Source organism: Bactrocera tryoni, chromosome 2, assembly GCF_016617805.1.
Source record: "Bactrocera tryoni isolate S06 chromosome 2, CSIRO_BtryS06_freeze2, whole genome shotgun sequence".
NCBI classification, from domain to species: Eukaryota; Metazoa; Arthropoda; class Insecta; order Diptera; family Tephritidae; genus Bactrocera; species Bactrocera tryoni.
In genome coordinates, this window is record NC_052500.1 from 82,569,272 (window position 1) to 82,582,635 (window position 13,364).

The 13,364-nt window shown below is 35.9% G+C and overlaps 1 protein-coding gene across 1 annotated transcript; it reads right to left on the reverse strand.

Annotated features, from left to right (window-relative positions):
• Positions 1-936: 936 nt before the first annotated feature.
• On the reverse strand, positions 937-2,306 carry LOC120768335 (enoyl-CoA delta isomerase 1, mitochondrial-like). The gene is made up of 2 exons (XM_040094983.1): positions 2,210-2,306; positions 937-2,132 (listed from the first exon to the last, which is right to left on the reverse strand). Exon 2 carries the CDS (start codon positions 2,116-2,118, stop codon positions 1,240-1,242), a length of 879 nt encoding a protein of 292 aa, XP_039950917.1. The 5' UTR covers positions 2,119-2,132; positions 2,210-2,306; the 3' UTR covers positions 937-1,239.
• Positions 2,307-13,364: the final 11,058 nt, after the last annotated feature.

Genomic DNA, 13,364 nt, shown 5'->3' on the forward strand with positions numbered 1-13,364 from the left:
TGTTTTCTCGGCGAAAAACTGCGAAAGTAATTTTCACAGGCTTCTCTTGAAACCAACTTTACTCCATTAAGGGAGTTCTGTATTGACCGAATAAAATGATAGTTCGATGGTGCAAGGTCAGCGTTATATGCATCAAAACTTCCAAGCCAAGCTCTCCCAGTTTTTGCCGAGTCATCAAAGATGTGTGTGGTCTACGGTTGTCCTGATGAAAGACGAAGGCCTTTCTGTTGATCAGTTCTGGACGTTTTTTTCAATTGTTTGCTTCAATCTCATCACTTTTTGACGGTAAATGTCAATCGTTCGACCAGGCTTAAACAGCTCATAGTGGATGATTGCTTTCCAATCCCACCAAACACACAGCATAACTTGTCCAGGCATCAATTCCGGCTTTGCGACCATTTGGTGAGCTTCACCACACTTGGACCCTGATCTTTTTTACACATTATTGTAGCATTTAATCCACTTTCCCTCTCTTGTTACCATTCACTTCAGAAATGGCTCATTTCCATTACGTTTCAGCAAAGAATCGCAGATGTTAATTCGGTCCATTAAATTTTTCAAAGAAAATTCATGTGGTACCCGAACATCGAGCTTATTTTTGTAGCCAGCCTTTTTCAAATGGTTCAAAACCGTCTGATGTTGAATTTTAAGTTCCTTAGCGATGTCAAGGCTGCTTATGTGACAGTCCTGGTCAATATTTTTCATAGTTTCATCGTCTTTTTCAACGATAGGTCGACCAGAGCGAGGTGCATCTTTTACATCGAAATTGGTGTATGATTTGACACAAAGAATCCGTATTTGTGTAATGAAGTTTCATGCCGTTCGATAGAGTATTTTAAAATTCTTCACAGATTTCTCTGGACATATGACTACCTCACAAACTCTGTAGAGACTCAGCAGATGATCTATAGTTTTCACCATACTAAAGATTTCATCACAGATTCAGCATATTTTTTTATTTATATATTAAACTTTACAAAGATAACAGCAGTTGCTATTTGGGCCTAATGTATAGAAAGAGGTCGCGACAATCCGGAATAAAATTTTTAATTTAAAATTTAAAATAAATATTTAACTTTTGTAACATAAATTTTTAGCATATATACATATATTTCTCAAATAATATATAGCATAACAGTGTAGTCATTCAAAACTACCTCCTTCACCTTTTTCGATATAAATCTTAGTTGCGAGTCACTTTTCACGCTGAACACAAAATGTTGTTTTCCATTTGCTTATCTACGCCTTCTTTTTCAAACTCTCCAAATATTCTCCTAGATACGACTGCACTTGAGGCTTCTGTATGTTGCTCAGAAATATTTCCAAGTCATGCTGACGATTATCCTCAAAGTTCTTTAAATCTTTCGCGCGAAATTGGCGTTTGGTGATCGCACGCGCCACCAGCGAGTGCTTTGGATAGCTGCTGATGAATTCGACAGCTCTCTCCAAACCTTGCGCCTTGCTAGCTGCCAACTCATCAACTAGACCTGCTTTCACTGCGCCTTCACTGTTATAGATACGACTAGCTGTAAGATCCAATTCGGCTATGCGCCTGTTGGGTACAACATTGAGGTAGGTGTCTATCAACCACATCGGCACCGCCAGTCCCACCATAGTTTCATTGATGCCGATCTTAAAATTTGGCAGCATAATGCGATATTCGCTGCTCAGCGCTAGCATGCCACCGCCTGCCACTGTATGCCCGTTAATTAGCGCGACAGTGATGAGCGGCGTCGAGTAGAGCGTGTGCCAGAGATTTTGCAAAGCAACCCAAATGCCCTGCAGATGCGACGTCTCTGCTTGGTAGCATTCTTTCAGATCGAGTCCAGCGCAGAAAATGCGCTCCGACGACGAGGTGAGTATGAGGCCGCGACATTTCGATTTCTCCAAGTCTTTAATGGAGCGCGCTATTTCGCCCATGAAGGCGGCGTTGAGCGCATTCGCTGGCGGTCTATTGAGTGTGAGCATAGCGATGCCGGTCTTATCATCGACGCTCAGTGTGGTGAATTGTGGTGGCGTCGCTGTGCCGGTGCTGCCGGCATAATGGCGTGCGAGAGCGCTTGTTCTCACCAGACTGCAGAGGCCGTGTTTCGGCAAATTCATAATGGGTGCGGCCATTTCGTGTGAATTTACTGTTTGGTGATTGAAAGGAAATGTATTTCATTTAATATTATTCTTTATATTAATTTTATTTTAGCAAATTACTCACGACTTTCACTGTATAAAAATTATTGCTAATATACGCGATAACTTTACTCTTCACTGCTGGTTCCACAACTTAGCGCAGCGTGTGAGTGTCCAAACGATTGTCGTGTGAAGCGAATAAGCAATAAAATAAGTGTGAATTTCACCACATCGCAGCTGTTTCTCCGTTTTCTGCTTTACCATTTGGTTTATTGTTTTCTTTGCTTATTTTGGGCTTATTTTGCGTGTGTTTGCATACATACATAATTACATTTGGATGCACTGTGGTGTATTTATTTTTTATTTTTAGTTATAAATTCTCAACAAACATATGTATATATACATATGCATGTATACATACAGTGAATCAGAAAAAAAACCTCTTAAAGATTTCAACTTTAAGCTACAACTAAGAGTAACAATGTGAGAATCTTATTTATTTCTCATAGTTGAATAAAAATTTTAATAATACCTATTTAAATCGATTTTATAGGCAATATTTCCAAAAACAAATCGCATGCTATTGTTCAGTATATTATTGCTAAATTCAAAAAGACTGATATAGTTGGTAGACTTGATGGTAGTGGTACAACCAAAAAACATTGCAAGCCTGAATATTTTAACCTCAGTATCTAAGTTGACTTTTTACAGCAAAAATCGGCCAATGTGTGAGATAAATAATGGAAATTGAAAAATAATCTTTTCCTGACAATTGTATGTATATGTGTCATAAATGCATGGAATCATGTCAATACTTCCCTTAGCTTCTATATACCTAACAGAGCGATTTTCGAGCATCCAGGTGACTTTGTACCGCATATAATGGGCAATATGTAAGTTACTTCAATCACAATGAGAGAGCGTGTTTTACTCATAACAGTGTATCTTTGTGCATAAAATAGATAAATTTGAGTGAAAACTTGATCTAGCTCCCCAAACCTGATCGATACTATCCCAAGTCCCATAAACTACATGCCATGATTTTCATTTTTCTAGGAAATCTTTATGTCTAATGTGTCGGTGTATAAGTACAAGGATATATATAGTATGTACATAACTATTTGGATTCTAATCCAATTCTTGCTTAGATGTTCTTTACTTGTTTCTTTTTCCTTTTGATGATCCTTTAACACTAGGAAGACAGGAGCTTAGTATATACCTATATCGCCTGAAAACAGTCAAAATGACAACTTGTCGACAATATAGGTATAACATATATATATACATATATGTATATATATTGGAAGTGAAGGAGGGGGACAACAACAATGATTAATTAATCCATTTATATATTGTAGAAAAAGTCACAAAATTATAAGAAGCATTATTTAAATAACAGTTTTTTTAATTGAAATTCAAAGCAGTCAAAATGGCTTGCTTAGGCAATCTAGTGTTAAGAAGTTCTGCTGTCAACGCGGAGGCACCCCTTTTGCCGATGGACCGCCGAGAATTACGCCATGGCTGAGTTTTGAATATTTTCCTTTGACAATTTCGCAAAATCGTTTTAAAATATGTATCTTTGGACCAATAAAAAGTTTAAATTTAATTTTTTATATGAAAAAGTTATTACTGAAAATAGGCCGTTTTATGCTCGACGAAACCCTTATTACCACATAGCCACAATTAAAAAATTATTTTATATTTTAATACACTCAAACGTAATCATCTCCGTTTGTTTTAAATTAATTTTTCAAACTATTCAAACTAAGATTTTGAAAAACTATAATTCCAATAATAAGGCAAACCATATTCACACTTTCACAAAATATTAAGTGCACCAAAATGCGTTGGTAATATCTTTTGGTCAATAGCAGATAATATTACTCCATACTTTTTTGACGGATTAACAATTAACAATTTAAATATTTTTTAAAGCATACTTTTTGGCTGTCAATTTTGGTTTGCCCAACACTGTACAATGCAGCATCAAAACGATCAAAATGAAATGAATATAAAGCTATATTCAGAAAAAATATATATTATAAATATTTGGTGTCTAGGGGACAAGAAGTTGTTTGTTTTGAATTCAAAAGAGATTATTTTTTATGGTTTTGGAAGCGGCTGATGTGCAAAGTCTAATGATGAATGACAAATTGTTGACAGAGAAATAATTAATTTTACATTTTTTATTTATATATTTATAATAAAATAAATTTAAAATTGGTTTTGCTTATTGGCTGATTGATTTTATGGGAACTATTAGTAGTAAAGCCAAGTTTATATTATATTCATTTATTATTTTTGAAAAATGCACATATCGGCTACTACCAACATGGAGATGATTCTCATAAGAACGTTCTAGAATTCGGATATAACTTCCAAAAAAGAAAATATCATACAAACCTTTATCTCTGGCCCTTTTGTTATTTTTAAAGTGAAATAATCTTATGTAAGGCACATAATTTAACATTTATTTCATTTTATGAAATTTGGCTTTAAAATGTTTATCTCTTATGGTTTAGCTATTGAATCTTAGAGGCAAAAACGTTGGAAATATGTTAGCGAAAAAGTGTTTTTGAATTTAGTTGCTTCCTAAGTAAGAATATAACACAACTACAACTTATTATATATTACATTAACAAATTTAGACTGTGTTTAGTGCCTGCTTAGCTATATAATGTTGTTATTATTAAAAATATTTTAAATTTAAAATCCAACATTTTTATCATCAAAATCAACACAAACCGTTATTTTTTCTGAATGAAATGGCAGCTCTTGAATCTCTTCAAGCTGCTCATAGTCGCAAATGCGGTAATTTTGTTTGATTACATACCCATTGAACAAAATTTGGCTCGAAAACATCAGATCTTCTTGGAACTTTTCAAAAGCGATTTCAATTCAATTTAAGATCTCCATACGTCAGTGCGAGTTGCTGCGAACGGCTCCGAATCGACTCTCCACGGTCTTCGTGTTCTCAGCCACAGTTGTTATAAATTCTTCACTGCGTGCTGGACGCGTGATCTTTCAACGTACCTCTACTTGGTCCACCCATTATAATAGTTTTCGGGATATCGACATGAAATTTTGTTCACGTCCTTTCCTCTTCAAAAATCAGCTAATTTTTGGGAACCCTTAATATCGGACGACTATAGCCCTTGGCTGCCATTTAAACTAATCGATCAAAATCAAATCTTTGTAAAAATATTTTGTATTTGTGAAGCTTTTGTGCGCCTGAAATTAATGTGTTTTAATTTAAAAAACATTAAATTTTTTTAGCTGTCACTTCAGGGTTCTAATTTTCTACACAAAATTTTTTATTCATAACCTCACCATCAAATACAGCAAAAATCGTACACAGAGAATTATAAAAACAAATGTGCTGCATACCTCCATCAACTCATTTGTTTCCACTTATGCTCTTAACTTTTACTTCCGCTCAACTCGCTTAATGACACACTTGTCTCATACTTCTCAACACTGAGATAATCAAACAACAACAATTCCAACACCTTAATCATATTATTATATATTTGATAACATATTTGTCATTTCCCCAACTTCACTGTGCATACGTCAAACCATTTGTGGGTGAAACAAATCCCATGCTGATTAAAATAAAGTCGAGGAAACACCCCAAAATGTGATTAAAGCACGCATAAAAAATCAAAAAGTAAATAAAACGCGACCGATAAAAGCATGTGCCCAGACACACATGTGATTATACGCCGCTACATGCATACACACAAACATGCATACATGGATGCATACATACATAAATATACATATGTGCTTGTTTTGTATGTCGCCTGAGCCGGTACCATCATGTGAGGTTGTACCCTAACTGGAGCGCGATGTCACTCTTCAATTATATTGCATCATTCGAAATTCATTCAAACACACGAAGAAACACGAAAAAATACAAATCAGCAATGTTTGTTTTGTTTTGTTTTTTTAATTTTTTATTTCCGTTTTTTTTTGCGCTTTCTTTGCTGATTTGCAAACTCACTTGTGAAACTAGAAGCCGTTAAAGCAAAAATTAGGAAAGCAAAAGTATATACCCTTTACGAAGTAAGCAATAACGACGATAAAAGAATTTAGTTAAATTTTCTTGATTTATTAATTTAATTAATTATTTGTGTAATTATTAAGTAGACAAAGATCAATATTTTTTGAAACCAAAAAAATTAGAATAAGTTAAGAACCATTACAAAAGGAAGAGAATATAATAAGAGTGCAAAAAAAATAATAATTTACGGGCGTTCTGAGGTCGACACGTGAGGCAGGGTGACTAAGTTTGTAGTTTGTTTCGAATTTTCGAAAATTTGGTCCTATGAAATGAAATAGAGTAGAAAAGCAACAATTTCTCCACATAACCTAAAAATATATGAGAAAATTTCAAATAACTAAGTTTTTGGTTTTTTATTTTTATCTTTTACAAGTTTTTTCCCCTCACGGAATCGGTCTAAAATAGCCTAATCTTTCTTCTTCTTTACTGGCATAGACACCGCTACGCAGTTATAATCGAGTTAGCGGTTATAGCCGGGCTAGCCTTTAATGCTATAAATATTTGGTGTGTTCAGAAAAACCCGAGAATATCAAAATTTCGCTGATTAAGAAATTCCAACTGTCAAAAAAAAAAAAAAAATACAATTAATCATTAATACTTCTCAAGATATTCGGCTTTTTAAGTTAGGCTTTATAAAATTTGTATAGGTTTTATGTATTAAAAAAACTATGAAAATTGCATACAGCCTTACTTAAAAAGCTGAATATCTCGAGATGTATTAATGATAGCGATTTTGACCTCGGACCTTTTTTATAGCAAATAAAATTTCCTACAAATTTTTCATGTACATTTTTTCTATAGCTCTTGTCATTTACGAGATATTTACAAAAAATTGCGAAATTCTTGGAAAAAGCGGGTTTAGAGCCCGAACTATCTCGCCGGTGTGAGTTACGACTTTGTTGCACTGGTCACTTTTGAAGAGTGAACAATTCTGAAAAATATGCGTCTAAAGTCAAAGCGATGCCATAAAATCCCTCTAATCTGTAGGAATTTAAAGATAAAAACTCACGATTGCAGTATATTTTCTATGGAATATTTTTATAGGCCTTGGTCCAGTTCTTAATGTTAATATTAAGGAATAAAATTTTCAGGGAATTTTTTTAGGGGTATTTCTAAGGAAATTTCGTGACGGGACTGAAAAAAAAAACACCCTAATGTACGTATATATGTATGTACATACATTACTATGGTAAGCTTTCTCAGAAAATTTAAGAAAAACCCTACCTAACACTTCAAATTGAATTTTTCAGGTGCTTCAATGAAATATATTTTGATTTTACTTTTGAACGTTTTCAAAGCCTTCACTTTTGGTCTAATGAGCATGATTTGTAATAAGTTTTAATAAAGCAAAATATTTAATAAGGCATTGTATAACGACAGCCTAAGTACAATGCCCACTTACTCGCATGCATATGTATGTAAGTACTACTGCTCAACCTTAAATGTGACACCCGTTCACTTTGCGTAGAGCATTCACCCGAGAAATGACACACAGCTACACATTTTCATATATGCGCCCAAAAACATATTCTTATAAGCATAAGTAGACTTATAAAAACATAAAAATATGTACATGTGTATAATACTTATATTTACATGAATGAATCGAAACTCTAACCTCAGCGGCAGGCGCTGCTCTCTCGGCTATTATGGCTACTATGCGCTTCTCACAAAAAAAAAAAAAAAACAAAAAAGAATAGAAAAATAAAACTAAAAGAAGAAAAAAATTATTGCGCACTTTTCGATGCTTCATTTTTGCAGTGGACAGCGCAGTGGAAGCGCTTGAGGCAGTCGAAGCAAAATGCTGCTAATAGAACATGTTAAGTGAAGGTGTTAGAGACAACAACATAAAATATTGTAAAGCATATTATCATCACCAATTCTTAGAATCTCCCACTGGAGCACAGAACCTTTAAGCATATTATACATAAATAAAATATCAAGATAAGTATGTATGTACATATGTATGCTAGACAACACTACGCAGTAGACTAAATGACTAGACAATATTTTTGTTTGAATAAATTTGAACTGCTGATACACAACTTGTTCTATTCTTATTCTTATTTTGACTGATATATTCGTATGAGCTGATTTTTTTCGATTTCCATTGATTTTTTGAACTTACGGCATCAACAATAATCATATGAAAAGAAGTCGGATGAAGTAAAATCTTGAGATCTTTAGTTCTGAATGATTAGTCATTTGACATCATTCTCTTAGGCTTGCAGGCCGAGAATGTTCTGAGAATTTTCTTTATGGAGATATGGGAACTTGCCCACTCCGACTACAGTGGTGGTGGTAATGGGTTCGTAAGCATAAGAGACATTTTTTCTTCGTAATACTAACCCAATGTCAATGTCGTCGTATATCTCATACAGCTCATCGTTCCATCGAATGCGATATTCGTCGGGGCCAACGCGCAAAGGACCACAAATCTTCCACAGAATCTTTCTCTCGAAAACTCGCAACGTCGACTCATCAGTTCTTGTCATCGTCCATGCCTCTGCACCATATAGCAGGACGGGAATAATGAGTGACTTATAGAGTTTTGTTTTTGTTCGTTGAGAGAGAACTTTATTTCTCAATTGCCTACTTAGTCCGAAATAGCACCTGTTGGCAATAGTTATTCTGCGTTGGATTTCGAGGCTGACGTTGTTGTTGGTGTTGATGCTGGTTCCTGAATATACGAAATTATCTACAATTTAAGACTGTAAACAGTGACGTGGGTGCCTAGTCGCGAGTACGACGACTTTTTGTTTGATATCAGGAGTAATTTCATCTTGCCCTCGTTCACCACCAGACCCATGTACTTCTCTCCTTACTCATTTCGGAGAAAGCAGAACTAATGGCCCGTTTTCGCTATAAACAAATATGGACTAACGGCGGGTGGCTTCGCTGGCTAGGTCATGTCGTCCGAATGTACGAAAACACTCCAGCTCTGAAAATATTCGACGCAGTAATTTCAAAATAGGTTTATCACCACAACTAAAATTGTCAATTCGAAATACTTTCCTGAACTCTCAGATCACCAGAATTTTGGAACCATCCAACTAAACCTAAACAAGCATTTAACATTTTAACATTGCTTCCTGTTTCAAAAATATTCAAAAAAATCATGTTTTTTCTAATTATTAATAACATTTTTCCTACCTTTCGCACTTAGGTTTGGGTAGGTCAGGTTGTAGGGTTGATTCAAACTCGATGGATTTTATTTAGTTAGATATTCGTTACTCCTTTGCTTTTAGGAACCAAGCATAGAGCACATAGATTGGCGATAGAGAAGAAAGTCGCACGATGGTTTTACCAAAGTGCGTCCGACAATATATATATTTAGTCACACCGCGTATATATGTTAAACTTTGTTAAGTGCAAATAGTTCAGATCCCTGAAAAGATCACCGCTCTTCTGCTACAGCCACTTCGGCCATCCACCGGCTATGTTCACAGTTGTAACTTGCATAATGGTATTAACTGAATTTTTGATGTTGTCATTAGTGCCCAATGCTGTTCATGCCCAATGTTGTTGTTGGAGCGTTAACAGTCTTTGACCGGATAAAATTTCCAGGTCCTTTCCAGTTTCGAAGACCCGACTGTCGTGAGAACGGGGCCACTCTTTAAACACGCTTCAGCTGCTTAGATAGTATGGTTTTTCTGAGCGCCCTGCACCGGACAACGACCCTATAAAACATTATTGTCTTGACTATGGTTTCATAGAGCCAGAACACCACTTTGGGAGGCCCGATCTCTTCCCAATTGCCCGCTACAACAGTATAAGGAGACCGTTGTCTTCCTCACTCTTTCATCTATAGTTGACTTCCATGAGCGCTTCCTAGCCAGGAAAAGCCTCAATACATTTCGCACTTACTTTGAGCTGCTTTAAAAGCTTTTATATGCAGCAATTCTGAGTATTAAAGGTCAAGCTTACTTCTGGTAAACTTTTGTCCGAAGAATGTTAGCGATCCCAGAAAGACTCATACAGAATTTGTAAATTTTTCTTTGTGTCGTTGAACCAATAACGGTAGATCTTTGCCTTGAGATCGATTTATAATTATGAGGATTAGGAAATAATCCTGGCGACCTGAGAAAATAACATTCACTCATTAGATCGATCCAGAATAATATATTGAATATGAAACATTCTGTTGAACCTTATATTGTGTGTGTTGGTGGCTTAACCAAAAAATAAACTTGCCATTTTTACAGTTACCCAACAATAACTATTGTTTTAAGCCAAACCTCTCACAGGGTTGACCTTGCTTTTAACGCTTTCATACAGTTCTTGTCGCAGACTTTGCAGATAGCGGCTACATGCCTGTCTCTCACTACACACACCGCAGCTGCTGTTATTGTTGTAACTTATGCTTTATGAAATTTGCCTGCGTTGCGCATTTTTATTGAAATAAAATTTTAATTTATTAATTTATTAGCGAAAAATAAGTAAACATACAAAGGAGAAACAAAAACAACAAAGCAGTGCAGCAAGTCCACGTAACAGCCCACATAAATGCGCCAAGCCGAGCATGAAAAACAGTGCATTCGTATATATGTATTGAAAAATGTTGGTGTGTGTGTGCGTGTCTTTGCCGGAGTGTGGAATTGCGCAAAGCTGCAGCGGCGCGGTGATCGCCTATAATCCTGCGCTCGGCCGATTGAAAAAATCAGTCCCGGGCGTTTAAGCTTCGCGCCGTTGCATGGCAACGCGTGTGTGGCTGGGTGCGTATGTGTGTGAATATGTGTTAGTGCAAGTAGTGGCAGTTGTCTGCCAGCCAGATAGGCCGGTCAATGTGCAAAAATATGTATGCAGCGCGGCTTATGTAATAAATATATATACATATGTACTTATTTAACCACAAATAATGCATATGTGTGTATGTATGTATATATCATGCTAATATACTTGTTTATTTGTATGTGTTATGATGCGGATGGCGCGTGGTTTCGCTTCAATGGCAACACTGATTGTCTGCGGCTCGCTTTATTCGCGCATAATTGTTACATATTACTACATACATATGCAAATATACAAATGTATGTATGTGCGTGACTGTGTGGGTGCGCGTATGCATGCACTTCTCCGTTTGTAGTGGCAATCCACTTTATCACGTCGCATGGAAGAATTTAATATTTTTCAATTAAAAAATCAGCGCTCCCTTTGCCTCGCGCCCACTCGTTAGCGCAGCACAGCGCACTTTTTTCGAACGCTGCATATACAACATATATCTATATATATATACATATATATTTATATATGTATTACATATATTAATTTCATACTTTTTACACCCATACATGCAATGCAAATTGAGGCCTCAAAAGGCACTTAATTGATCAAATATTTTTGCAAAAACTTATATTCACTTGTATATATATATATATATGTATCTACTAATACTTATATTCACTTGTATATAAATATATGTGTGTATGTATGTTCAAATGTTACATTTGTGCGCCTATAATCGTGTTGCCTGTTGGCATGTTTGTTGTCATAATCCTCTTTACACGTATGGTCAAGCCTTGTCCGGCTCTCTCAACTTCGCTTTAAAGTTTTCACTGCCACAGTGTTTGCATCGCCCCACGCTCACCTCCGTCTCCACTAAAAAAACATAAATATGCGCATAAGCAAATATGCATGCATAAATAAATATATGAATTAATGTATGTCCATATTTTCATGCTAATAACTGTCTGCTCGTTGCATTAAAACTGACTCGGCGAAATGCCATTGGACGCCTGCAGCGCGAATTTCGATTTTTTCTTCAAAAAAAAAAATAGAAATACAATATTGAAGTAAAAACGGAAGTAAAACGGTTAACTTGAGTTGCTATAGTACCCTTCACAGGTGCATTTTTTTATGTATCAAACGGGGTATAAAAGATCTGTATCTTTATTTTAATCGGTCAGTTTGTATGGTAGATATATGCAATACTGATCCGATCTCAACAATATTATACAGATATTGTAGCGCTGCCTTGGAAAATAATACATGCCAAATTTGGTGAAGATTTCTTAATAAATGGAAACAATTTCTTGCAAGAACTTGTTTTTGATCTGTCAGTTTGTATATCCGCTGTATGCCATAGTGGTCCGATATCGGCGGTTTCAACAAACGAGCGGCTTCTTTTGAAAATGGCATATACGAAATATCCAATCGATATTTCATAAACTGAGAAACTAGTTTGCATGTAGGCAGACACACAGAAGGACATCGAGCTCATAACGCTGATCGTTTGCAGTATAAAAAAACCGGGCAAGTAAGTGCACCCACCAATTTGAGTGAGTCGGCTATTCCTAATTTGAATGATATACATTTTCATCTTGTACGGATAGAGAGGTAAAGGGTTTATTTGCACTTTTAAAATATCAATTGAGTTTATAAAAAGATTTTGAATGTGTAGTATACAAAAAACACACCAGAAGACTACAACTGACTGATAGTACATATTAAAGATCAAATAGTAGCCTTATCGCAGCAAAATCAGAGTTCCGAACAAATATAGGACATATTCATACATAAGATTTCAGCCTTACTGTTGGAAGAGGTTTGATTAAATAATTACGGAACACGGGTTCTTTTGGCCCGAAAAAAGGTTTTGGAAAGGTCTCAAAGGAAGCAGTCGCCCAAGACTGGCTCATCCGAAGGTCTTGTCTTCTGGATCGCTAAATCGTCGTCAAATATTAAAACGGAACTTAATGATGCAACAAGAGGGATACTGCATGCAACAACGGTTGGCCGGAGGCTCAGTTGGGCAAAATTCCCCGGGCTAGGTCCTCCGAAAAAAACAAAATCTTGTTTGATTTAACTAATGAGGAAGCAGCAGTATATACATATGGGCGAAAGAGCAGGAAAAATGGTTGGTGGAAGAATGGCAGACCGTAAATTTCTCTGATGAATCCAAGCTTAATATCTTTAGATCAGATGGTATCCACCATGTAGAGAAAAGGTAACACAAACTGTTCATGCCAAAGGACGGGCTGGTCTGGAACTATTTTTTTTATATTGGAGTAAATGAGATCAATTTAAATGACGAAAGAGTTAACGTTATGGCCTACACAGTTTTCTCCGAGTACCTGGGGGTCAGGACAAATATTTTCGCGGTATCAATGCCATTCTTTACTAATTTGAATCTTCTACCTCGGTTTCCTTTCCAAGCTTGCGATTTATGTATGAC